This window comes from Cuculus canorus, chromosome 3 (assembly GCF_017976375.1).
Source record: "Cuculus canorus isolate bCucCan1 chromosome 3, bCucCan1.pri, whole genome shotgun sequence".
Lineage (NCBI taxonomy): Eukaryota > Metazoa > Chordata > Aves > Cuculiformes > Cuculidae > Cuculus > Cuculus canorus.
In genome coordinates, this window is record NC_071403.1 from 102,178,242 (window position 1) to 102,204,174 (window position 25,933).

General features: G+C 46.3%; 1 protein-coding gene across 6 annotated transcripts in view; it reads right to left on the reverse strand.

The window, feature by feature from the left end:
* Window positions 1-500: 500 nt before the first annotated feature.
* The window catches only part of MDGA1 (MAM domain containing glycosylphosphatidylinositol anchor 1), a 143,747-nt gene continuing 118,314 nt past the window's right edge, over window positions 501-25,933 (reverse strand). For 4 of the 6 annotated variants that reach the window (XM_054063253.1, XM_054063254.1, XM_009559102.2 and 1 more), the window contains 5 exons: window positions 20,950-21,102; window positions 19,634-19,768; window positions 2,744-2,874; window positions 1,921-2,029; window positions 501-626 (listed from right to left, as the gene is read on the reverse strand). In XM_054063253.1, the coding sequence (XP_053919228.1) occupies window positions 535-626; window positions 1,921-2,029; window positions 2,744-2,874; window positions 19,634-19,768; window positions 20,950-21,102 (620 nt within the window). In that variant the 3' untranslated portion in view covers window positions 501-534. Of the gene's footprint in view, window positions 627-1,920; window positions 2,030-2,743; window positions 2,875-18,786; window positions 19,053-19,633; window positions 19,769-20,949; window positions 21,103-25,933 lie in introns of those variants that run through there. The other 2 variants (XM_054063252.1, XM_054063255.1) reach the window with 2 other exon arrangements.

Genomic DNA, 25,933 nt, shown 5'->3' on the forward strand with positions numbered 1-25,933 from the left:
GGGAGTGCATGGGGAGACAAGGGGAGTACTGCAGTATAACATCCACCAAGCTGTGGGCTCTGCAGTAAAGAAGGTAACTGTTCCAGTAGAAATTTGTGCTTTAATATATTTTTGTTTGTTTGCTTAAAACAAGTTCCCACTTCCCTAAGGAAGTTCTGTCCGACATTCCCAAGGAAACATGGGGGTATTTTTTTCCTCATTCATTTGCTCTTCAAATTTCTTCATTCCTATTTTTCGTCTTTCATTCCTTCTTTTCTGTGTTTCTTTTTCTTTCCTTCTTTCCTCTGTCTCTCGTGCAGGTGCTTGTAAAAAATTTTTGTCTTTATCTTTAAATTTTGTTTCTAGACATTATGACTTTCTCAAGGAGTGCTCCAGTTCTGAACCAGATCCTTTTGCGTGTTCATGCCTGTCAGTCTTTGGTAACATATGGACACTTTGGTGTGCCAGTGAGGAGGGGAAGAAGAGGAGCAGAGGTGGCTGAGTAGGAAAGGAGCAGAAATGTCTCAGTCCGAAGACAGGAGTGCTCACTTGCCATCATCTGAGCAGCACGTAAAGGAAGAAAGTCAATGGGCCACAAAGACAAGGGCTGTGCAGGGCCGGGACACCACTTCCTGGAAGAGCAACCGCTGCCAGCCAAGAAGAGAGAAAAAGAATTAGTGATGGGATGGATCCAGACCTCATCAAACAACGTAATGTAAATCAGTCTCTGACCCTCTCCTCCCATTCGAAACCATTAAGCATCTCCCAGATCTATCAGAAGATCTTTCTAGGCTTCCCAGGACATTCTGAAAACTCCCAAAATTATTTATTTTTCAGTTTGGGAAAAAAGGTTGAGTCTTAGCTACTTTTGCTATTCAAGTCTCCTTCCTATCCCTGAAGATTCAATTAAAGTCAAACAAAAGGTTCTGCTTTTATTTTAGTTACAGCTTGGCCATCCTAGGCTGAAACAGACCTTTACCTCAAGTTTTAAAATTTGCAGGGTGTTCTGACTATTTGGACGTTTTGTTTCCCCACTTCACCTTTGAATTTAAGGAAATTGCTGAAAATGACACTTCCTCAACAAGGTTTTCTTCCTTCAAAATTAAATAAGACAAAGTCAACATTGGCCTTAAGTGCCTGTCTGGCTTTGCTTTGCATATGCTGCACATCTGCTCTCCTGCCCACCTGAGGCACGTTGTCAAAGGCGTGGGCAGGACTAAGGCATGAGGCACATCACTGATTCCCACCCAAAGACTAATGCCTATGTGCTGCTTATGCACTTTGCTATGGCTTCAGTCTACAGTGCACCTCTGTGAGAGTGGGATTGTCTCCCTTTCTGCAGTGGTGGCACTGGAATTATATGGATGGACCTGAAAGGAGGCTGGTGGGATTTCGCTCAAGCACCCATGGTCAGGATCAGGAGGGAGGTGATAGCGAGCTTGAGTAGCTTGGTCCCATCCTAGATGTGCAACACCCTGCCAGGCTGTGCCTCTTTGCTCAGAGGACAATGAGAAGAAGCCCAGCCCTCCCTGGCTCCAGGTGCCAAAAGGCATAGCTTTTTTCCCTGGAGGACGGACATATTGCTGCAGAGGCCCTCACAGCCTGCAGGTCTTTCTTTTTCCAAAGTCCCCACATCTAGGGTTTCCAGGAAATGAGATATTGCAGAAGCCTTTAGCTTCTTGGGATGACACCTGCAATCCAACATACTGGTGCAGACTTCAGGATGCTGCTGTCTGGCAGCACAGTCTCTACCTCTGAGTTCTTGCTAATCATGACTGTAAAGTTCAAGGTCCTGATAGCCCTCCTGCTGATGGAGTTGACCCATCTCCTTGAGTCCCACCAACATGTCAACATGCTCTGAAATTAGCTGCGCATCTGTAGCATGTGCACATATGTGCACTCCCACCAAACGGTTTTCCTCTGAGGCACACACACTCTCACCCTTATTTGGTCCAAGTGGTTTCCTTGGACAGTCCCCCTTTTTCAGAGTGACGTCATCGATGGCAATGTCCCCCTCATAGCTTGTACCCCGAACGCCTTCAAAGATGATCTGCAAACAGAGCATGGGACAGAGCCTGGTGTGAGGCTGTAGCTATGGAGGACCCACTCCTTTCCTGTACCATGGAAAGTCATGCTGGGCGTCTGCCACAGTGCCACAATTTACCATCCTGCATACACCCAGACCTCACAAACAAGTCTCTGACAAATTAGCATGTTAGGCAAAAATATCAGCAATAAAACATCCAAGCTGACCATTTCCTGGGTATGCATAAACAACTTGATGAGCAGAAAGAGAGTGCCCAGTCCATATTCACAACCTGTCCTACAGTTCTACACTGGGGCGATAGCGGAGGCGGACTCTTGCAGCACACACTAGAAGAAATCTCTACTGCTTAACACCAACAGGCCAGGATCCCCTAGCTGCTCAACATCAACAGACCTGTCACACAGACCTGGTATCAGAAGGAGCTCTTTGACAAGCAGTTTCCAGACCAGCAAGAATCAGAAAGTTCACAGTGCCAAACTGATGCTTGCACGTAACAATGTTGGATGGCTTCTGAGAGAAGTGGGTTTGATTTCTGAGCATCTAGTGAGTTCTCACCTTGCCCTAGTGACCCTGGGGGTGGAGAGCTCCCAGTACTCTCACTGTGCCCGATCACCCCCTGGGCTGTGGAAGCAGATGCCTGCTGGGAAGTCTCCTATAGTCCATGGCACATAGACCAGACAGCTGGTAGGCAGCTCCTTGGTTGTGGACCTGACTTACCTGGAAGGGCCCGGGCGGGTTGATGGGCACGTGTGCTTGCTGCCACATGTTTCCCCGGTTTCCACTGAGTGACCAGACCTGGGTGTCGATGGCTCGCTTGTTCCGCACACGAACTAGCAGGTTCAAGGAGCCTGTAAGAGAGAACCTGGGCGCTGGCATGCCAGGGCAGGTAGGCAACCCAGCCTGCTGGGCTGTCCCCAGCTTAGCTCTGCGGCTTAGCCATGAGCCACAGCTGTATGCCCCAGCCAGCCCAGCAACAGCCTGCAGAGCCCCAGTGGTAACCTCTGGAGGGAGCCATCTTTCTCCTGGATTGACGGGCAAGTGCCATTGACAATGGCTGTCCAAGGGAGGGCACAGATCCAGATGAAGACAAGCGAGGACAAGATGAGGAAGAAGCAGACTAGCATGGCTGGGGTGGCATAAGAAGGGGGTGGCAGAAATGCTAGCTGTGAGGGACCTCCAGAGGCATTCCATTAAACCTCCTGCTTGAAGCTGTCTCCAGCTTTACATGAGGGCAGCATGGCTTTGCTTGGCCAAGTCTTTGAATCCCCTGAGGAAAACAGCTTTTCCTCATGTCTAGTATGAATACCCAGTGCTACCAGTTATGATCACTGTTTCCTACTATATTGTCTCCATATGAAGTAAGGCTGAGGGAACTGGGTTTGTTCAGCCTTGAGAAAAGGAGGCTTAGGGGAGACCTTATTACCATGTACCCCTACATAAAGGGTCTCCACCAAGTGGAAATGGACTCCCTTTATAGGAGGATTCACATGGAAAAGACATGGGGTAATGGGTATAAGTTGCTCCTGGGAGATTCCAATTGGATTCCACAAGAAAATTTTTCACCATGAGAACAGTTAAACATTGGAATAATCTCCCCAGGGCGTGGATTCCTCTACGCTGGACACTCAAGGCTCAGCTTGACAGGATTATGGGCCATTTCATTTAAACTCTGTACTACCTAAAAGGCTGGACCAGATGATCCCTGAGGTCCCTTCCAACCTGGCATTCTGTGATTCTGTCTAACACTACTGATAAGATTTTGGCTCTGTTACCTGTGAAAGTGCCCTTCAAACAGTTGACAGCCAAGTGCTGATAGCAGCCTCCTCTTTGCCAGACTGACCAAGGCCATCTCCCTCAACCTCTCTTTCCCAGGACTTGCACTCCTGGCACTTGAAATCCTGATGCCTGACTGTTGCACCCACATCAGTATCTGTACATCCCACTTGAACTGGGGAGCCCAGGACACGTCTTTACTGCTCCCCATACATGACTTACACCTCGCTATGGAGCCTGCAGCCCTCTCCTTGCCTTGACCCTGGCCATCAGCTGCAGAAACATGACCTATGTCATCAGTTGCCACTTGCCCTGGAAGCAGCCTTGGAGCAAGCAGCCGTTCTTTGCTAGTGCTGTGCAGCATTGCCTGTACCACGCAGCCCGCACCATCCCAGGTCCACATTTTCAGAGGGACACAAAGACCCTGTGAATCAACACTAACTTGAAGTTCTTTCAAACAAAGCAATTCCCAAAAGGTTTTGTCTGCCATTAAACAAAACCCAAAGACAACGTATCTCAATATATTTCCAGTCCTCACTTTGAAAACAGCGTCACTGATTTAGTAATCCTCTCAGCTGACTTCTTTCCTTTGTTTCAATGAAAAAACATTTTAAACATTTACTCAGGGTTGACCTGAAACACTTTTTCTTTTTTTTTTTTCCAATTTAGCTGGCGAACCAAAAAATCAATCACAACTCTAGTCACGCTACTGTTTATCAGTGTTTCTGGTCCCCATACCCAGACATATTACACCTGAGAGCAGAGAAGCAATAAGAACACTTACTCATAAGTCCAGATTCTGTCTGCACTCAGGATGCACTTCCCTATACTCTTCTGAGAGGCATCAATGAGAGGTCAGGGAAAGAGACAGGGAAAGAGACTTTCCTATATAACCGCCCTTCTGCACGATCCCCTGAAATTCTTCATTCTTGGCACATTGGCCTTGGAGCACTGTGTGAAGAACTGGGACCTGGAAGTACCCCATCGAGTGCATGACTGTCAGGAAGTGAGAGATATATCCCAGGGATTTCAGAGATGCATAATAAAGATGATAAAATGTTTAGATTCTGAGTGGCTGACTTACAAGAAAAGGTTAAAAGAATGAAATATGTATATAATTTAGTTAATTGAGAAAAGAGGGGCATGTTATTGCCTGGAAATATTCAGAAGCATTAGCACTGAGGATGCCTGCCTAAGAAAACTAGATGAAGGCCTGACCAGAGAGAGTGCATCCAATTCCTTCCCCCAGTGGTACCCAGTTTGGGATGCACACACTATGACCCAAGGTGAGGAGTGAAATAACTTGTTTCTCTCACTCTTGAGACCAGCTGGCGCTATACAACCTTGGGGAAACAGAAGTAAGCGAGTGGGATCTCCCTCCTGGAAACACAGTGCAAAGGATGAGAGAGGTCACTACCGGAGCCTCTGGCAAAACCAGCTTTGAGCCACTGGTTTCTTGTCATCCTTCTTGCCCTCAGGAGCTTCCTATGAGGGCAAGTCTCTTCAAGAAGGATACTTAGTCTTCAGGGAGGCCCTTGCCAAATTCCTGCCCACACAGGAACAACATAACCCCATAGATCACTGCCAATAGGAGGGTGTTCAGAGCAGCTAATTACAGACACCAGAGCCAGTGAAGTGAGGAACTGCGAGTGAATGAAGAAATAATACAAAGCTGCTAGCAAGCAAGGATTAAAAACAACCTCTGTCTATTTTACCCTCATTTGGGGACTTGCAGCTAGGATCTGCTGCACAAGAGCCTGCCTGCGCAGCCAGGACTGGGACAAATCAGGCAGCAAATGAACTTTGATGCTCTAGGAAAAAAATGAAGGTGAGATGGAAAGAGACCTAGAGAAGCAACTGAAATGCAAATTAGTGCCCCCAAAGCACTGGCTGTGAATGCCTGGCATAAACGCAAACCAAGCCTGTGCATACCCTGGCTGACAGCTCCATGTCCTCGCATCATCAAGAAAAAAAGTTTCAGCATTTTAGGGCCCCAAAATCCCTAATAGAACAATACTGAATATAAGCAGGCATTCCTCAAAAGGTTTGCAAATGGAAAGGAAGCTCCCTTATCTGCCCACAGCATGCAGCGTTTCACTAACTCTGTCTACACACAGAGAAAAAAAGAAGGTCAAAACAGACAAACAACATGCCCATGACTGTCTTACAAATCAGTCAGAGTTGTGAAGGGCAGTCAGATCTCATAGCCATATCTGCAATCCCTGCTAATTTACAGAGCCTCCCTGAGACTGGGAAAGAACTACAATACCTCCCTTTCCCAGTAACGCTGTCATTGGGAATGTGCTTCTGGGAGGCACGGCAGAGTCTCCAGGACTTCAAACCAAACAGGGATGAAGGGTCTATCTGATCTGAACTGAGTCCACAGTGTTGTAGATGTTAAAGATTGTGCAAGTCGTCTACTTTATTCCCTTCTACCATGTCTCAGTCTGGCACAGGCTGCCAGTCAAGTTTAAGTGCATGTGGCCTGTAATGGAAGTACTTGGAAATGAACCTTCACATCTGAGCTCCAGGCAGAGCCATAAAACACTGCAGTCCTGGACTACAGAAAGCTCCAAGTCATCTTTCCAGTTGTTCAGAGCTTCTTTATCTCTGTTTCTCTGTCCGACTCTGAAAGCTAACTATGTGATGGAAAAAGTGCTGCAGAACTTTGTGTTTTCCAAGGGAAAATTTTGGGTTCAGCCCACTGCCCTAAAATCAAACATTGTTACAAGAACCCACTTACAGCCATACAATTCCATAGATTAAGTCTCAGGCTATAAAGGGAGCTGAAGCATATGTAGATATTGACATCCACAGCTCTTGATCTCTGGTGAATTGCCCACACCTACCTCCACGCAATTTAGCAATACACACCTCACACTTTATTAACTATCTTCACTCACTGTGTAGCTTTCAGCATGTCACACAATTTCAGACCAACAGCTACCCAATTCTTGTAAGATGCCCTCCTAGAGCACAGACTATATATGCAAATCTCACTTTGCAGGAGGTGACCAATGCACAGTCTATGCATGTGTAGGGTGTGAGGAGCCAATTCACAGCTGTGAACTGACTTGCCACGTGAACCTTAGCAAGCTTCTTCTACCTACTTTTATCCGCTGACATGATAAGGTCATAATAAGAAGAAAAATAACACTCACTCCCTTAGAAGACAACTCAGAAACATAGCAAATATTTTACAAGACCTGAGAAAGAACACACCAGTAACAGAAGTGCCCGAGGCCTTCTGCCTTTCCAGTGGTCACAAACTGAAGAAGAACCAAAGTGGGATCTGCTCTCCAACCCTCATGTGTCTATCAGTGCAGATGTGAAAGGCCCATCTGGGATGTTTCCCAGTGCAAGCTGTTGCAGCCACCCCTTTTGCCTGGTTTTATACTACTATCATGTCCAGTTTCCTGTATCCAAGTCCAAATCCAACTGGCCAGTTTTGTTATCTCCTTCTGCCATCATCGCCCCTTCCTCATCTCCCCCATCAAATGTGTCTGGCATTTTCCAAGGGCACCTGGTGGTAAGGCGCACACGAAGACAGGCCATCTATTTGCTGCTAAATCTGACCAGCTGACCAGAGACAGACAAACACAAGGGAAATCCCAGGACACTGGCAATCCTGTTGTTACCTCTCCCATACAAGGCAATCTTCACATTTGTCTTGTAATGTGTATTGTTCCTTCTTTCCAATCAAAAGGGATAATAAAGGCCAGTGATGAGTGATGATCAATCAATTACAGTGAGAGTGAGCTGTACCTTCTGCTGACTGCCTTTAAGACCAGAGTTGGCATTTCAAAAGAGTGGCACTCACACAAAAGAGCACCAGCTGGGCTGCCAGATACAGTAGCCCAAGGGATGCCTTTAAATGTTACCTTCTCACAACACAAAAAGGTCTTCTCTCTGTTTCCCCAGGATGGGAACTTCACTGTCACACTGAACAGCAGCATAGACACGGAAAAGCCAGTCCAGACAGCGCAGGGAGGGAAGCAGGGTCTGCAAAGGCAGGACCATGGGCACAATCCGTGTGGGATGGCAGAGGAGGCAGTTTTCCTTGACAGCTTTCTGTGAGGCAGCTAAGGAGTGAAGTGGAGTGATGGGGTGGGGGAAGGCTGAGACACAGCTCAGTTTACGCAGCTTGGATGTGAGGCAGGCAGCCAGAACAGCTAGGAACCAAAGGGAGAACAACACTGCATGCTGAGAGGCAGGGTGCTGTGCCACGCTCAGCAAAGCCCCATGGGATGGGTAGGAAAGTATGTTGAGATTAACATCCAGCAGCTGGGCCGGCCGCAGGCTCACATGCAACCTGGTCTCACTGCAACTCCCTGTTGCGCTCCTGCATTCCTGCTCTGGCACAGGGCAATCTCAGGAGATCAGCAATGCATGAGAAAACCTGACTGCCACTCCAGTTTAGGTCTGTCATCCAACTGGGAATCCAGGAATGAAAACCTCCTTGGAAATTGCACTGCATTTCAACTGCAGGCAAGACAGATTAAGATAAGAAGAAACCGATTCATGGCAAGAGATGCCCAGTGGGTGGACAGAGATACACAGTGTGGAGAGGATTCAGACCTTGTGTACCCTGGCAGAGTCACTTCCAGACCCCAGATGAGAGCTGAAACCAAGCCAGGGAGAAAAGAACTCTTTCCTTTCCAGCAGGAGCCCTGAGCAATTCCTTAAGTGTTTTAGTGTTAACATCACTGATCACAAACTAAAAGCCCAAAGCTTAGTGCAGGCAAATCCCAGGAGTGAATGACAGTCCCCAGAAAGAATCTACTACTGTTCATAATTCCTGCAACAAACACAGGTCTCTCTCCCTCTCTCATTTAAATGCATGTTAATGAATAGCAGCCTGTGTCAGGCTGGTGTTCTCAGTTACAGAGCTGTGGGGGAAAGTTACTGCTCTAAGAGCTAGAAAGCAGAGAGTAGAAAAATAATTGTAGCACAGATAGAGAGGAGAAATAATATCAGCTTGCACTGACTCATAATTTCTAGGACTGTAAGTGGTCTTTGTGCCAGGATATGATGTATTTATTTTTTCACAGTCTCTAATGATGCTTGATAATTAAAGCCCCTCAGCTGCTTTCCATTCCTGAGTACAAAGAACTTTATCTCCACATGTCTTTGACCTCAGCTTGGTGTGCAGGGTCCCCTATGTCCAGCCACAGGGTCACTATACAGACCCCTTCCTGCAGCTACTGCTTCAGTAAATTCAGAGTGTGAGGGTTCAGAGAGCTCATCAACAGCGAGAAAACAGTCTTGGTCAGAATTTGGAAAGCCCCTGTATCCCACCTCTACCCATTAGCTTTAGAGAGGCACTGAGCATGTTCAGCGCTGTGCTGCAGGTCAGGTAATTGCTATGGGACATTCTCTTTCTGCTTCACTACGATGGGGAGGCTATAGTGAAAAGGGATCAGGGGAATCAAAGCCTCCAGTTCCCTGCTGTGGCTGGGACTTCCAGGGACTATAAACAGCAATACGGTAAGTTTTGATTGGCAATGTTTCTCCTACAGCAAACCTATGAAAATTACTTGTATCTGGCTACAGGGAATTTTCTTTGGATTTTACTGTGGATTTAAAAAAATCAAAGAAATAAACATTTCTACCCCAACCTCCTAAGCCACCATCAAATGAGGATGGGCTTGAAGCAAAATCTCCTGACATGGAAAAGCTAATTGCACAATTGCCAATTGCCTAATTGATCTATGATCCATCACTATCTGACGTGTTTGGCATGCATATGAATTTTGGGATAGAGGGAATAAACCAGCAGAGAAACAACAACAGTGCACTGTAAAGAGGCGAAGTCATGAGGAATGTAAGTGCTAATGGGAGGAAGGCAGGCAAATTACAGCTACAGCTCCTTCTCTCCAACATAACCCCACTTGTCTGTGTACACAGAGAGCAGATGGTGATATGGTAGGAGCAGACTTGCAGTGGAGCTATGCTTGAGCTCCTTTGCTCATTTGATCCATGGTCTAATTAGAGAAAGTGTTGGCATAGAAAGATGAATGATACAAGATTTCTGTCTTTGATGCTGTGTGTATGGAACAGAATCTCACCACATCTTTTCATGGAAAATTCCCTCAGAGGTTGTTTGCGACCAGTAACAGGCTTTCTATGTGTGGACAACAGGATTTGGTTTAAGGAATTCAGAAAAGGGAGAAAAAAAATCTCCATGCTCCATAACATTAAATTTATGCTATCTCAAAAGAACAAAGGATCATCCAATACGCAACCAGAACAGAGCAGAAGGAGGGTACAGAGCTTGGCAGGAATTGGGAGTCCTCAGGCTTTTCACTAAGTTCAAACCTGAATAATAATACTTTCTTGCCTAATCACATCTTTTTCCTGTACTTAAACATTTTGCAGAGGACAAAATGAACAGACTATGTCCTTCTCTACAGGACAGATGGGGTGTCTGACTCTCAGCCCCAAGCCCAGATGTGTTTTCACATCCCTGAATGCTACCGCAGGTAGCAGCTCTGATCCCATGTGCCAGCTCACCATGCTGCTGTGAGCAGCATGAGCATTCAGCCTACGGGGACCACACAGTCTTTCCAGAGCTTGCTCCTCACAGTTCCAGCACAGAGGACACACAAGATTTCCCAGAGAGGTGGTCGCTGACCCACACCAATGGGATGGGGAAGCACCCAGTAATATCAAGGTTGGTGATGGAAACAATCTTAGTGCATTTCCCCTGCTTGCTTACTTCATCTGCTTTGCTGGTCTCTTTGTTCCCTAGCAGCCTGTCAAGCCCCATTCCTACATGGTGATGTTCCATTATGAGATGGAGATCCCCTCTGGGGTTCATCCTGCCTTGCTATGGCCTCCTCCATGGAGACCTACTCTAGTGATGCAGCTGTGAAGAAGTCCTTCCACAGGCAGTAGTGCTGGCCAGCCCATGGACAGGATCCTTACATGGGCTTTGTGTCTCAGGCAAAAGACCTGCAGCAGCCCATCTTTCTTCCTCTCCAATGCTTTCCAGAATCAAGCAGTCTGAAGGCAGCCAGGCAGTTCCTTCCCTCTTACTGTTTCTGTACATATTGGTCCCAAGAAATGCTTAATATTACCTTAGGAAGGAGAGGCCAGCCTGGGGGGAAAAGGGAGTACAAGGAACACAGCAAGAAGCAAACCATGTGTAGGCAACTTTTCCCACCAATTTTTCAGACTCAAGAAGCAGAGTGAACCATAGTCGCTGTGAGGTCTGCTTGCTCCTTGTTCACCCTCTGTTTCGTGACATGCCCAGATGCCTTCAGGCAAATGCTCTCTCTTCTCCCAGCTTTGATAAAGGACTCTTTCATCTTTGCCATCAGAGACAGCTGGGTCCTTTGCGCAATTCATGTGTTCAGCTCTCATACTGAGAACATGCACTGTGCTCAGATTTCTCAGACGACCTGAAACGGAAATCTGCCTCATAGGCACCGCCAGGTTTAAAAGAACACAACAGCCAGACACAGGGAGTCTGCCTACCTCCCTCCCTTCTGTGGGCAGGCTTTGCAAAGACCTCAGCCAGAGAGAAGGGAGCCTCCCAGAGCCCCCAAAATATAAGAATGTGTGGGAGTGTTCCCAACAAAAACCCTGCAGAAGCAGATGTGCTTATGCTGAGGAAGACTTTGCCTGCCTCTTTCCTATTCCTATTAACAAACCTATTTCCCCATTATCACCCAGTCTGTGGTCTCTTGGTCCCGGGAGCCAAAGAACAGGGCAGCTGTACTGCTGCAGGGCTTGGAGCATATGGGCTGTTTTAGTGCAACGCTGAAGCCAGCAAGACAGCAGGAATGAGCAGCTGAGATCGCATATTCTTCCCGTTGAACTGAAGACACCATTCAAAATCTGTTTTCTGGCTTCCTCCTCTGCCTGACCCAAGGAGACATGACAGATGAATGTTTCGGGCCTGGAAAGTGGTTTGCCGCAGGAAGGCTATTACAGTAGGCCGTGTTCCCAGCTTTGCGTGAGGATGCATTATAGCAAAAGATTCCTTTCTGATTCCATGCCCAACTGTACTTCTACCAGAAAACATTCAGGGGACTGGCTGAAACAGTGAGACTCCCAGTCTGGATCTGCAAACTCCTTCAACTCAAGTGCTAGGTTGCCTGTCATTCCCACAGAGCTCTCTTTGGGAGAAGCAGTCACTCCTGGAAACAATGGTGATGACTGACACTTGTTGAACATTTTTTGATTTTCTGTGAAGCATTTCAATACCTATCACAAAATCATGACTCGTTGAAGTTCAAGAACAGGCTGGGATGGTTGCACAAGTACTCGTGCAAGAGAGCTGTGCACTCTGGCCCCCCAGCCTTTAAGCTGCCAGAGCAGCCAGGGTCAGTCTCCAGATGCTCACCAAGAATGATCAACTTCAGACTCCACTTGTACAACTACGGCACTGGTGAAATAGTTAATGGCCCATGGAGAGAAAAGAAGACTGATCTGGGAGTGCTAAAGACATAGTGGGATACACACTGAGAGTTCCCATTTCCTCTTAAGTGTCTGTTAAGTTTTGTACCTAGCAATTTCAGGGGCTGAATAATTGATGCAACACCTGATGTCTCAGGAGACAATTAGGTTGCAGTATTTCCTTACAGCTGCTCAACTTTGTGCAAGGCTGCTGCTGTGAGTCAAGCCTGAATGGAAAAGCACTTTGCTGAGACCCTGGAGGAAAGAAGCGGTGATCATAGCACCTTCACACCAGGTAAGTAACAGTGACTCAAATCAGGTGAGCAGGAGCAAAGATGAACTGTAGGGATTCAGACCATCTGCAAATGAATTTGTGTCAGCAGTCTCTGCCCCTGACAAACTTCCTAATAAATTCTGCAGTGGGAATGCAGTCTGATCATGACTGGTAAGGCAGCAGAGGACTTTCGAAGAAGGCAACATTTCAGCAGCTATCTGTACAGGGAGCAGATGCACTTGTAGTGAGGGGTAAGGAAAGACACCCAAATTCAAGGTACTAAGCAGAATGCCTGCATCAACATGAATATGTTATTCATGGAATAAACGTGATGAAGAGCCAATCCATATCTGAAAACCTTTCCCTCCTCTCCATATCTTCTATAGCTTTACACGCTAAGTTCTTTGGCTTAGAGATGATTCAGTCCCACATTTGCAAGCTGTGTCAAGCATGCTGTTTGTGCTCTTTTTAAGTAAACCTCCAACTAAAGTCCAGACACACACTATTTACTGGGCTCCAGCAAGTGTAATTGAAGGGAGTTCTCTGCCCTTGGTTATGCAGGAAGTTTGATTAGATGATGTATTGGTCCCATCTGGTCTTAATAATCTTTGCACCTATGGCTCTAATCCAAAGTTCACTCAAGTCTTTAGAAAAACAATGACCTCAATGGTCTTTGGTTCAGAGCCACTGTATTGAACCTTTAGAGCTTGAATGATACTTTACAAATATGTGGTTATCTTGCCAGGTATTTATAATCCTTGCTCATGATCATGGTATTTGACTAACTTCCCCTCAAAACACGCAGATACTACCAGTAGAAACCACAGTCTATCCAAAGGGTCCATACCATAGCCCAGAGGAGGCCACAAAACATTAGTTAAATACACATCAATTGATGGAAGAATGAGTAAAGTCAAGAACCCATGTGAATAGGCGGAAAGATTATTTAAAAAATTTAACACACTTTTTCATTACAAACTGCTCACGTAACTCAAACCGCAACTTGTTTTCAAAAGCCTAGAGGGAAGTGAATCACATTCATTAGGAAAATCAGCCTCCCTTCAATCAATCCAGGGATATAATCTCTACCATATACAGTTATTGCTCTGGAGATTATGACATCGATTTCAAGAATGATGCATTTGCATATAAGGCAAACTTTATAAGTCCAACAGAATGCAGCTACCTCCAAGGTGCCACCTGTATAACTGCGTGCAGCAGCAGGGTGCTGTTTTCATAAACAAGCTTTGGGTACAAAGGAGGGAGCTACAATGTTGAAACTTATAAAAATGACATTTATATTGACATAGCTGCTACCTATTAATTTCTGTGACCTGAGAGTTCTGACTACTATTACTTGTCAGACATGATGCAGCCACGTGGCATCCATGCTAACACTGGCTCCAATGTGTGATCATCCACCATAATCTCTGAGACTCATCTTTGCACTGGTTGCATGACCCGAGTTGAAGGAATTCAGTTTGGCAGGCCTTCCAGATCTGTGTTTCTAACTCAACACGAGGGTATCAGTGTGACACCACCAGTGTAAGCAGCCTGCCTACAATAGAATTACCTCTGTGAAACCGCTTATGGCTTTCTTGAACTTTGTTGCTGTGGCAAGTGATCTGATCAGGTCTCACTGTTTCCGGTGACTCAGAACCAAAATACCTTTTAATCAATCCCAAGCCTGTTCCTCACAGTATCTTAGAAGAGAAAAGAATAGTTCAGTTGCAAGGGGCCTTCTGCAACCACCCAGTATACTTCCATACAAGGACACGCTGAGAGAGTTGGGCTTGTTTAGCCTAGAGAAGAGAAGACTCTGGAGAGGCCTTACAGCATTCTTCCAATACTTAAAGGGGGACTACAGGAAAGATGGGGAGGGTCTCATTATCAGGGAATGTAGTGATAGGAAGAGGAGTAATGATTTTAAGCTGAAAGCAGGGAGATATAGATTAGATGATAGGAAGAAATCCTTTACTGGCTGGTGAGTCACTGGAACAGGTTGCTCAGAGAAGTTGTGGATGTCACAGCCCCAGAGGTGTTCAAGGCCAGGCTGGATGGGGTTTTGAGCAACTCGGTCTAGTGGAAGGTGTCCCGGCCCACGGCAGGGTGGATGGCACTGGATGATGTTTAAGGTCCCTTCCAACCCAAACCATTCTATGATTCCAATATCTAGTCTGATCCTCCCCTGATGCAGCTTTGAATCATTCCCAAGTGTCCTGTCACTGGACATTAGGGAGAAGAGATAAGCACCTCCCTCTCTACTTCATCTCTTCAAGAAGCTGTAAAGAGCAATGAATAGTTTACCATTTCATTGGAAGCTTCTCATCCTCATTATACCTAAGCTAAACTTAGTTGGGATGGTCAGATAACACCTGTGTTAGCACTAACCTGGAACAACAGTACCTTTAACTCTCCATGAGTTTCACTGATGCTTGACATATGCCAGAAAATAAGCCTGTTCCTTAATTTCTGGGAGAGGAACTGGCCAGGGTAAGACCATGACACTGCCAGTGCAGAAAGGAGGCTCAATATACAAAAACTGCAAACACAGAGCAGGGTCTTCACACATCGCATTCAATCAGACTCAGCTCCTGAAGCCCAGGACTTGCCAGTTTCACTACAGGAAGCAGGTGAACAGTCCTATCTTGGGAGCTACCACAGGGCAAGGAGGAGTCTTTGCCTTCTCCTCTCCCTGAGGCCATATCTCATCATACACCTGTGTGCAGTGACTACTGCTACTAAAAACACAGCAAATGTAGTTTGAAAAGTGTCTACCAGTGAACTCAATGATCAGAAGGAGGCTAAAAAACTGCTGCTTGAGTACATTCTCCATCGCTGCTTTTATGCAGTTACCCCTGTGAGAAAGAAGACTCTTTGCTCCAATGATACAGTCACGGGGTCAGAAGATATGGAGCTATAGCGTTAGCAATAACTGTGTACCATGGGGACCACAATGGCCACACAAAAAGCTAAATTCATTGTGGCTGAATATTCCTCATCCCTCTAAGTAATCTTCTTCTGCAGTCTGACCATGAAGGCATCTCTTGCTGCAAGGTCTGTGAGAGCAACCAGCAGCAGGCAGGAAGTTGTGTAGATCATAACCTGGCTACACTGAGCTAGGAGACATGAAAGAGGGGTGACAAGGGACTGCAGTGGGAGCAGTCTGTCAAGGACACTATTCTCTGAAAGTATCCTCTTCCCAGGCAGTCCCCGGAGAGGAAGGAAGAAGAGTCTAACGACTAAGGACTAAGGATTTGAGGATCTGGTCCCAGCTGTGATGCTGACTCAACAAGCCTACTCAACAAAGAGGCTTTTTGAATTTGACGACTGGTTGCTGCCTGCCGTGGTTAGCTTGCTTTCCTGAAGAAAGCAAGCAATTCCTCATTTGATATATCTGCGCCTGCGGCAAGCAAGACATTCTTGTGCTTGAATGCTGGGTGGAAATGGGATTTCTTTCCTTCCTCTCCACGTGATTTTTGTGTTTGGGTGGGCAGGATCACAGGGAAATGCAAATGCACACTTCAGAGCGGGACAGAGGAAGGAAAACTGGTGACCAAATACCTCCAGAAAATGGGAATTGCCTCCAGGGAGCTCCCCTTCACCCTGCTCACTCATCTGCTGAGATATATTCAACATCACCCTGCTCTGCTAGTCACTGAATATTTTATATCGTGGCTACAAATGCTCCATTTGTATTCTGTTTCTCTCTTTCGTCATATCTATTATAAACGAGTAGTGTCTGGGAACTCTCCCAGGGAAGATTTGCCTGGATGGCTGTGGATATTTTATAGTCAAATTGTGAGAGTAAACCAGCTTTCAAGTTCTGTAGAGTAGGAAAAAAGGTAATAAAAGGGTTATTAAAAAATAAATAAATGCCAGAATTCTATACGGCTTCTTTTCACAGTGACAGAGCTTCAGCTTGCACCATGACGGAGCTGGAGCTGCTAGGAGAGGTTTGGGATGGAAGATGCCCTCTTGCTGGCACTGTCTGCCAACAAGAGCAATCTGATACGCTCTTGCTAAGTGCTACAGCTGGCTCAGCAGGACTGGCATCTGGCTTGGTAGGACTGGGCTGGCACTAGGTGAGCCAGGGCTTGGGGCCATGTCTGCAGGCAGGCATCAGGGATAGCTGATGCTACATAGGTAGCGAGACACAGCCCAGGGTTGTAGCCACCCTGCCTTTACTTTCATATTGTCACATACGTGACACAGGTAGGAGGCCAGGGTCTGCCCTCTCATTTGACTGGAGAAGTCCTAGTGAGATGCCAGTCTCTGAGTTTATGAGTTTGGGCCAGTTTATGAGATGGGCCAGTCTCTTCCAACACAGGGACAAAGAAGAGGAGCCTTCAGGCAGGCTGTCAGTTACCCCAGCGGACTCTGAAAGGACTTCTGACACCAAAGGCATCGAGGCTGGCATCATCCAAACAAGCTAAAGCTTTCTAGCAAGGTTTCACAACCTCCACACAAGCAAAACAATCAGGGAGTAACCAATGTGCATTAGAAATGTAGATCAAGCCTTTAGACCTGCTGGTGACACAGAGCATGTCCCAAACACGGGTTTGTTCGTATATGTGCAGGGAAGAGGACAGCTATGCCAGAGCGCTGCCAGTGTAGCAGTAAGGAAAAAGACCAAGCAGTGTAAAAGTTAGTCAGAAGCATAGTGGAAATGATGAAAACCAGACAATTTTAGGATTACTAGGTGTTCTGATTTTTCCTGGAGAGGTCTCAGTTTCACCCTGGTGCTCTGATATATAGATAAGAAGCCCAAATGATTTCATAATATCATGACAGACCCTGAAAGAAACTCCAGAGTAGAGAGCAGATACAAGGTACTGAATTTCAATTTGCAGACAGAAATATTGTAGGTTCGTTAGATCAAGCCATGTATTCCACAAGCCAAGAGAAAAAGAACTTTTTCTCATTTCTTTCTTAATCCTCTGACTCTATCTAGTCAGTCTAATTTTAAAATAATTTATTCACTTTCAGCTCAGCCAGCACCCACACTGGAAATCATCACATGGCTTTAAAGAGTCTATCCACCTCTCACAAATGTATCAGCCCCTTTGTGCAACAAGGGAAAAATAGGGAGCAAGCAGGGGCAGCAACATTGAATAGCAAGGGGAAAACTCAACACATATAAAAGGCGCCTGAAGCTAAGGAATAGAAAATGGCACTCAGCAGCTCTCTTAGGTCATGGCAGTCACTGTATCTTTTGTTCTGGGTGGAGCAAATGAATAAAGAGATAAAATGCTGTAAGTCAAAAACTTGTAATCATAGAATCACCAGGTTGGAAAGGACCCACTGGATCATCAAGTCCAACCATTCCTAACACTCCCTTAAACCATGCCCCTAAGCCCTTCATCAACCCGTTCCTTAAACACCTTCAGGGAAGGTGACTCAATCACCTCCCTGGGCAGCCTGTTCCAGTGCCAATGACTCTTTCTGTGAAGAATTTTTTTTCTGATATCCAGCCTGAACGTCCCCTGGCGGAGCTTCAGGCCACTGAATTAATCCTCTAGCATATCCAGTTCACCTCATCTCCAAACAGATCACCACATGAGAGCTATAAAACAAAGCTCTCTTCCAAAAGCAAGCAAAAGGTGACCGGCTTTTATTTTCCCTCTAAAATGAACTTGGAAACATGACACACAGCTGTATTCCTAAAGGAAACAAACCAAGAGGGACCTTCTCCCTCCACATCTTCTTTCCTTGACAGTCTCCCACCAATCTTGACCACTCTTCATTGCAATCTCTACAAATGAGATCCCTTTCAAAGCCTCCAGGAGTTGTGCAGGAATTAGGCAGGAAGGCTGACTGACCACAATGGAAAACAGTTAGTATAAAATATATGCTCCAGTGTATCTGAAAAATAATATACATTTAAAAAATATACACGTCTATATTATGCAGAGAATCCTAAATTCACATCATTGAAGCTAATGGGTCTGAGCTTACATAGCAGTTGGTTTTATTGTCTCTTAACCTGAAAGAAAAAAAGGAAAATAAACATACCGACTAGCAAGCAAGGAAATTTGCCAGCCAGCATTAACAGCTGGACTCTATAAGCTAAGCAAGGCCTGCAGGTGCAGGAAAACCTGGTGTGAACCAACACCAATAGTGCTCCACCTGAACAACCTACTGTCATTGGCATGAAGGCAGCATGGAGCAGCCTGTCTGCAGGAGAAATACAGGTGCAGACACATACCTCTGACCTAGCCGGACACTGTGCGCAGACAGCAAACGTGAGCCCTTAGTGCAAAGACAGAGACAGAGACCTGCTCAATGAACCACAGCCCAGCCCCTACCCCTGGCACCCATGGGGTCAGGGTTTCAGCCTCACCTCCACTGAGAAAAGGAGATCTCAGATTTTGCAGCTTAACCTCTCTGCTGGGCTACACATGCTCAGAGATGTGATGGCTGGACTCAAGAGCATGTTCCCTCCCAATGACATCAATGATGCTAAGAGAGAGAGCTGTTAATTAACCTCGTTTATTGAAGGGCGGACACATTCCTGCCTGGTCCCTGATTTTTCAGTCAGGCTTCAGTCCAGCAGGTGATTAATAACCCAGCGTGCTGTGGGAAGAGTACATCTATTATTCAAATTAATGAAATTATAATCAAGAGGTGACGAATTAGCAATTGCTCCTTGACTGGATATGGAAACTCATTAGTGTGCCAGGCACTTCTGTGGTGCTTGCTGCACACGTAGACTTATGGTCAGAGAGGAAGAAGTCAGGCAGAGCAGTCCCTCGGCACAGCTGAGGGAACACACACCCTGCCCACCCCAAAATAGCTGTGGCCACCACAAAGCTCCTCTCCCTCCATCTCCTCTGTGACAGACAGACAGTTTACCTGCTGTCCTGCTGCCTAGAGCAAGGTGGTTTTGCCTCTGAGCAGGGGAAAAGTGCACACATGGGTACAATGCTCTTTCTTGTGGAGGGTAGGGAGCCTTATGCTAGAGCAGAAGCAAGCCAGAAGGGCAGGGGTGGTAGCTGACTGCACCAGGATGGGCTGTGTGTAAGTGACAGGTAACTGAGCACTGGAGTAGGACTCCTGAATTGCCGACCACAAGCAGGGTTGGTGAAAGGGAGGCTGAATGTCTTCCCCAGTAGCCTGCACTAGGCTGGGTTTACCCCTCCCCAGAGGGCACTCACCAATATGCTTCCCATACATGTGGTAGTAGAAGGAGACACAGTAATACTTGGCAGTGATGTTGTAGAGGGGGCTGATAAGTCGGGCTTTGTCTCCTGTCACCCGGGGCCGGGATGCCTCGATGAACATGTAATAACCTACAACACAACAAAGAAAGGTGAGGAAAGCCAGTGTGCACTGCATCTTTCTCCCTACAAACAACGGGATGCTAGAGGCTGGGAGACCACTCTGCCTCTGAGAGACACGGTCTTCCTCTTCCCATCCGCTCTGCACCCACTGCAGTTCCGGTCAGAGGTACTTGCAGGATGCCTGCAGTGTGTCCCTCCCCTGCCACTGCAGTACTCAGGGGAGAGCAGGAGAGACAGGCACCAACAGATCTGTTGTGAGCACATGCAGCACCTAAGTCCCTGAACATATACACACACACACACATCTGTCTGGGTGCAAAATGGTCCTTTCTCATGCAGCACAAGGAGCCCCAGTGCTGACTGCATTGTGTTAGCAGAAAACCAGAAAGAGGAGGGAGAAACCATTCCAGCCTAATTTCTTTGCCTCGAGCAGAGGAAGATTCTGGCCTAAACAATACTGTTATCTAAAGAGAACAATACCAAAGTAGTTGTTAACAACCCAGGGAGGAACAGATTAGCTATTTAATTTGTTGGCATGATTTTCAATGCTCAGTCAGGCTGGTGTACTGAACACTAATGGGAAAAGCCATTTCCTTAGCTGGCCACTGGATGTTTCCCATTTTTTCTGAGTTCAAAGATTTGTGCTTGCGTACAAATTTACTTTCATTATTAGAAGAAAGGGGAAAGTAATATCCAGCTAAAATGGGAGCATGTACTCCATGTACAACAACAGCCTCCTCCAGCTAGAGGCGAGATGCTTGCTGCCACCCTTCAGGCAGTTCCCTCCTGGACTCTCATGCTGCTGCTTGCTAATAAGATCTGTTAGCCCCCCCAAGAGCTTTGAGAAAACAGCTGGCTAAAAGCAGCAGGACTGTTTCTAGGTATTAGAAATGTTCTCCTACTTGTTTATCCTTTTTTGACTTCAGAACAAGCATCAAATGGGAGAAGGGCATTAGGCAGCAGGCAATTAGCTGGTAACAAGAACTAATACTCATGCTATTCCCTGAAATAAAGTCATGGGCGTTTTAATTGTGTGCTTGATGCTAATCAGTAACATGCAAATTAACTGCTTGCTCCCTGCACCCTGGGCAGAGGAGTGTGTTATGTGGAAAACGGATCAGCACTCAACCAGCTCCCTGAGATGCAGGATTCCTGACACCAAGCCAAAAGAAACCCAGACATGTGCCTACCCTCTGGCGTACCACTGATGTCCGTGGGGGGCCCTGTGTTGACGGTACGCTTGGGGTTCTGGGTCAGGGCATTCTGTCGGGTCCAGTCAAAGTTGTCCATCTTGTCTTGCACGAAGCCACAGATCTTCTCATCCTCAAAGCGGCAAGTGTTATCTGCAGGGAAGGGAAGGGGCTGGTGAGCTCCTGCTTTTCAGATCTCCTCCTCAAGGCCGCCTGGGTGCTCACAGCAAGTTGCACAGCACTGCTGCATCACCACTGTGGCTCCGCATCAAGCCGCAGACAGATGGGCAGCCCCTGGCCTCAGGAGGAGGCTGAAAAGGAATATATCTGTGATTAGTATGATTATGGAAGGGTTAATCCAGGCTGAGGGATGTGATAGTCTGATGAAATGGAGGAAGGCTATTATGGCTAAAGAGGAAGAGATGTTCTGCTGAAAGGTTTGAGAGGGCAAATGTAGAGGAGGGTAAAAGAGCACTGATGGCAAACAGGCCACAAGGGCTTTTAAATCAGAGCAACGTGATGGTAGAATAATTTCCTCACGAGAAAGGAAAAAGCACCAGCAGATGACCCACCCTTTGGGCTATATATTAAACTAAATTAGGGCACACATGAAAAAAATCAGCTTCGGAGAAGAGGTCAGCTCAGTGTTACAAATGTGTCATTTAGCTAGAGTACATTCAATTTATACCAGCTAAAAGGCACATTTGATATTGCATCTTATGCTGGTTCCCGTAACAAAATAAGTCATGTAGGTAAAAGATTATTATGTAGGATCAACAACATCTGCAATAGGGCTCAATTTTATTACTACCACTATACAGTCACACCCTACAGCAGTATTATAAGACAGGTAAAAAATCTTGGGCATAGACATAACCCAATAATGACTTGCAGAGATTGGAAGAAACTGGACTAGACCAGGCTGAAGATAGTCTTTAGCCTCTAACCTTTGTGGCAAAATGGTAGTTCCTGAGCCACAAAACCAAAGGCCAATAAACCGCTTCACCCTGCTGACACAGTAGGAGAAGAGTGGAGGAAACATGCAGAGAAAAAAGAAACAGGTCCAAACCCAATCTGAAAATTGCTTTGTAAAAGGTTCTAAAAGTGTTCTAAAAGGTCCCTTGGCAGAAATTGGAATTGGAGAATGGGCTGAGAGTGGGATGTCACACCTTGCAAGTCGCGCAGACACAGTAAGCATAGATGTCTTTACCCTCTGACTTTTTTAAGAGTATGGTCGTGTGCTATGAAACTGAAAGATGAAGTACTTAAAAGCCATCAGAGAACACATATAGAAAGGAAAATGAGTCTTTTGCTAAGGGCTTGGAGTGTGCTAGAAACTTAATTCATGGCATCCTGATGCACGGCTCAACTATTGGCGGTTTATCCCCAACACCCCAGAGAAAGAGAAGCCTAAATGTCTACTTAGGCTCTTGCATTCTTGTATTTTCAGTGGTGGTTTGGTCTGGATCCTGGTTAGGGAGGTCTGTGTCGGAGCATGGGTGACTCTGGCAGGACACTCAGGGCAGAGCAGAGCCAGCAACCTACAGGCTGGGTGCCAAGGACGGGATGGGCAAAGGAAGCTTCCTTGCAAGGCCAGGGCTAAAAGCTTCAGACATGGTAAGCTGTGATGGTAGGAGCTTTACACACCTACCATGCCATTTTGTACCAGGAAGGAGAGACTAGCTATGAAATGAACAGCATCTTGACTCCTGGTTGCTGCCCTACAGATAGGGACCTCCCCATTCCCTCCAATTCGGCTTGAAAACGACCATCATTTAAACAGACATCAAAAGCCTGCAGACCCCTATGGTAGGGAAACGAGGTCTCCACACTTTTGTTGCCCTTTCTTGCCTGTCTCTCCAGCATTTCATCAAAACAGTAAGGAAAGAGGCGGCAGCCTCCTGCAGCAACCTCCAAAAGGGTCTTCCCCGCCACAGGCTGGGCACTGAGCTGCAAGCCACAGGCTTGGTTCATGAACCAAGGCAGCCGAGTGTACTGAGCTCAGCAGGAAACACCTCTAGTGAGCTTAGCGCAGCCATCGGAGCTCGGCAGGGCTGGCCACTTAACTGCTGATTAACACTGGCTAAGTGCTTTCCGTTCAATTCGCTCATTTCTAATTAGCATCCTAATCCAAATTAGCCACCGCTTGCAAGTGCCGAGCACAGGGGGGCACATGGCAGCTGCAGTTGAACGAGGTCGGAGGAGCAGGGAGTGGAGGCTGGGGCAGATCTGAAGCAGGGCAATTGTGTGGGCTGGGGGGTGTGCCTTCATTCCCAGCACAAGGAGGTAGAGGGAAAGGGTGACAAATCAGCTCCAAGGCTCCTTCCAGCCCTTATCGCTGAAAGAAGGGAGTTCATGGCTGTAGCACACACCTACTGGTCCTCAGGGGGTGCGCTGGAGCCTGCAAGCCTTCTGATAGTGCTCTCTTGGTCTAAGACCCCAGATTCTCTACATTAGACTGAAGACAAACATTTGCATGGTTCCAGCTTACAGTTTGCCAGCTGCAGTTAGAAGACACAAGTTTTCTCTTACAATGGCATTATCCTACATGGCAGGATCTAATGCGACTGTCTTTTTGCAATCAAAGGAGCTGGGACGGCTTGCACCTCTGACACTGCTGTGCATGTGGACATTCAAAAGAGAAAAATGACATCTTTATTCAGTACAAAATTCTCTTAACAGGAATACCAGGTGGAAAGCAGAGTCGAAAGCTGTAACTGAGGCCAGTTGGGCAACTGATTGAGGATGACACCCAGAAAGGATGAGGCACAGAAACCAAAGGAGAGGCAGATTAAGAAGAAAGCCCAAGCTCATGTGGAGATTAGAGCAAGCTGTGCAAGACAAGAGAACTGAGAACAGTATTCCCACTTTAGCACCAAGGCTTGGTCGCACCAGCTAATGGACTACCGTTCTTCATTTGTAAGAAGCCCTATGCACCCACAGGAGGAGACTGCTCAGAAAGGAAGACTCAAAAGAGTAAAGACAACTCTTAATTCCAAAATAAGGCCTTGACTCTATATTCTCCTCAAAAGCATACAGAGACACATTTAAAGGCAAAGCAGACAGTGCCAAAGCTGGAAACAAATGAACCCAAATGCTCTGACTCCATGTCCTTTGGTTTAAAACAAACCACAGGAAGGCAAAGCTCTGGTGCTTCTCCACGCTAGGAGCGGAGATGCCTAGAATAACTAGGTGATGTTTGCTGTGGTTTGGGACACCACCAGCATGTCATTTTAGGATGGTTATGAGCGAAGCTCACCAGCAGAAACCTGGCAGATCCAGCCAAAAAGAAAACCTTTAAATGACCTGCTGTGTCTCAGAGGCTACAGGGGCGATCTAACTGTTGACCTCAGCCGCCTGAAGGAAACCTTCTTACAGACTCACGCAATCTGCCAGGGACCCTGGCTCAGCATTGTGGTTCAAAGGAAGCTTCCTGTTTAAAAATTAAACAGTGGATTTAAATATTGAACACAGAAGTTACTCTCTGGATTGTTATCATTGAGGGGGAGGTGGCAGGGGAGCTGGTTCCGCAAAGGCTGGAGTTAGCATTGTCTCCACCAAACAGATTTCTTTGGCAGGCTTTGCAGTGGTGGCAGCTCAAAGTGCAGAGATATTTGCACCTGGTTACAGACACCTCTCTGCATTCCCAGGGGGAAGACCCTCTGTCACGGCTATTAGCATTTCTTGTTGCTTTGCCTTCTTGTGAAACATAATGGAGGTTTTCATTTCAAGTCCTTAGGGGGAAGCCAACTCTGGTCCTGAAATTCTGGCTGCCATATGAATGCATAATAATCCTATTCTAGCTGCAGACTATAGGTGAAGAGCAGATGGAGTGCACTTGAATAAAATTGCCTTCGTCATTTAGCTGTGGTCTGATGACTGAAACTGGCTTGGAGCATTAGGGACCATGCTCTGAGCCTCAGGTCTGTTGCAGATCTTCTGCGTGACTCACAGGCTATCTCTTCCCCTCTGGAGATCAGTTTCCCAATCTAGAAGATGAAGACAATGAAAACTGTACTGCAACTTTGAAGTACTTTGGAATCTAAGACAGAACATTTAACAGCTTTTTCCATGGTAAGTTTCTAAAGCATTTATAACCAGTAATGGAAGAAAGCTTCACACTACTGTCACTGGTTGGGTCGCACTGGATTGCCATCTGCTTTAATTTCTCATCCTGCAACAAGGGGATAATATGGTCCAGACAATCCTATTTGCCATCAAGACACAATGAATTGGTGGCAGTCACCTTTTTTAACCTTCATGTCATACACACTCCTGAAGAATGGGCACATATTTGAGAAATCCAACTCTAAACACCAGGCCCACATCTCATTCCCACATGTTCATACTGAAGCAACAATCTCATATTCCTCTGGACTACGAGGAATTATTAGAGACAGGACACACAATCACTAGATAGTAAGCAATGAGCCAGGCTAATCAACAACAACCAGCATCCAGTACTCATCACCACCCACCATACTTGCCCATAATCCCAAAACATTGTAATGTCACACACAACCAGACTGCAGATATATGCTGCTACTGTGGCCAAGAGACATGCTGGCCAAAAGAAAAACAAGAACTGGCAATTCCATATGCTTCTTAGTGCTCTCAAGACCCAGGTTGCAAGGCTACATCTGCTAGAACCACGAAAACCAAACTATCCATTGCTGATGAGCTGGAACAGCATGCAGGGCAGTATTGCAGGGTTTGGGTTAAAAAGGGAAGACTATATCCAAATGAAATTGCACCGGAGAGGTAAGAAGGGCAGCGCAGAATCCCCAGTACTGGAATTTAGCCATGACACTAAAATGTTCAGTTATTCTAAGAGTTCTTTAAAATAATACCTTAGAATTAAGATATCTAATAGGGCTTTTTTAGATAAATTCTTGTTTCTAAAACCAGATTAACTGATTTTTAACAGTTACAGTCAGTCTTACTGCTAACCTCTAAATTTCTGAAATCTCCAATGTCTTTCATT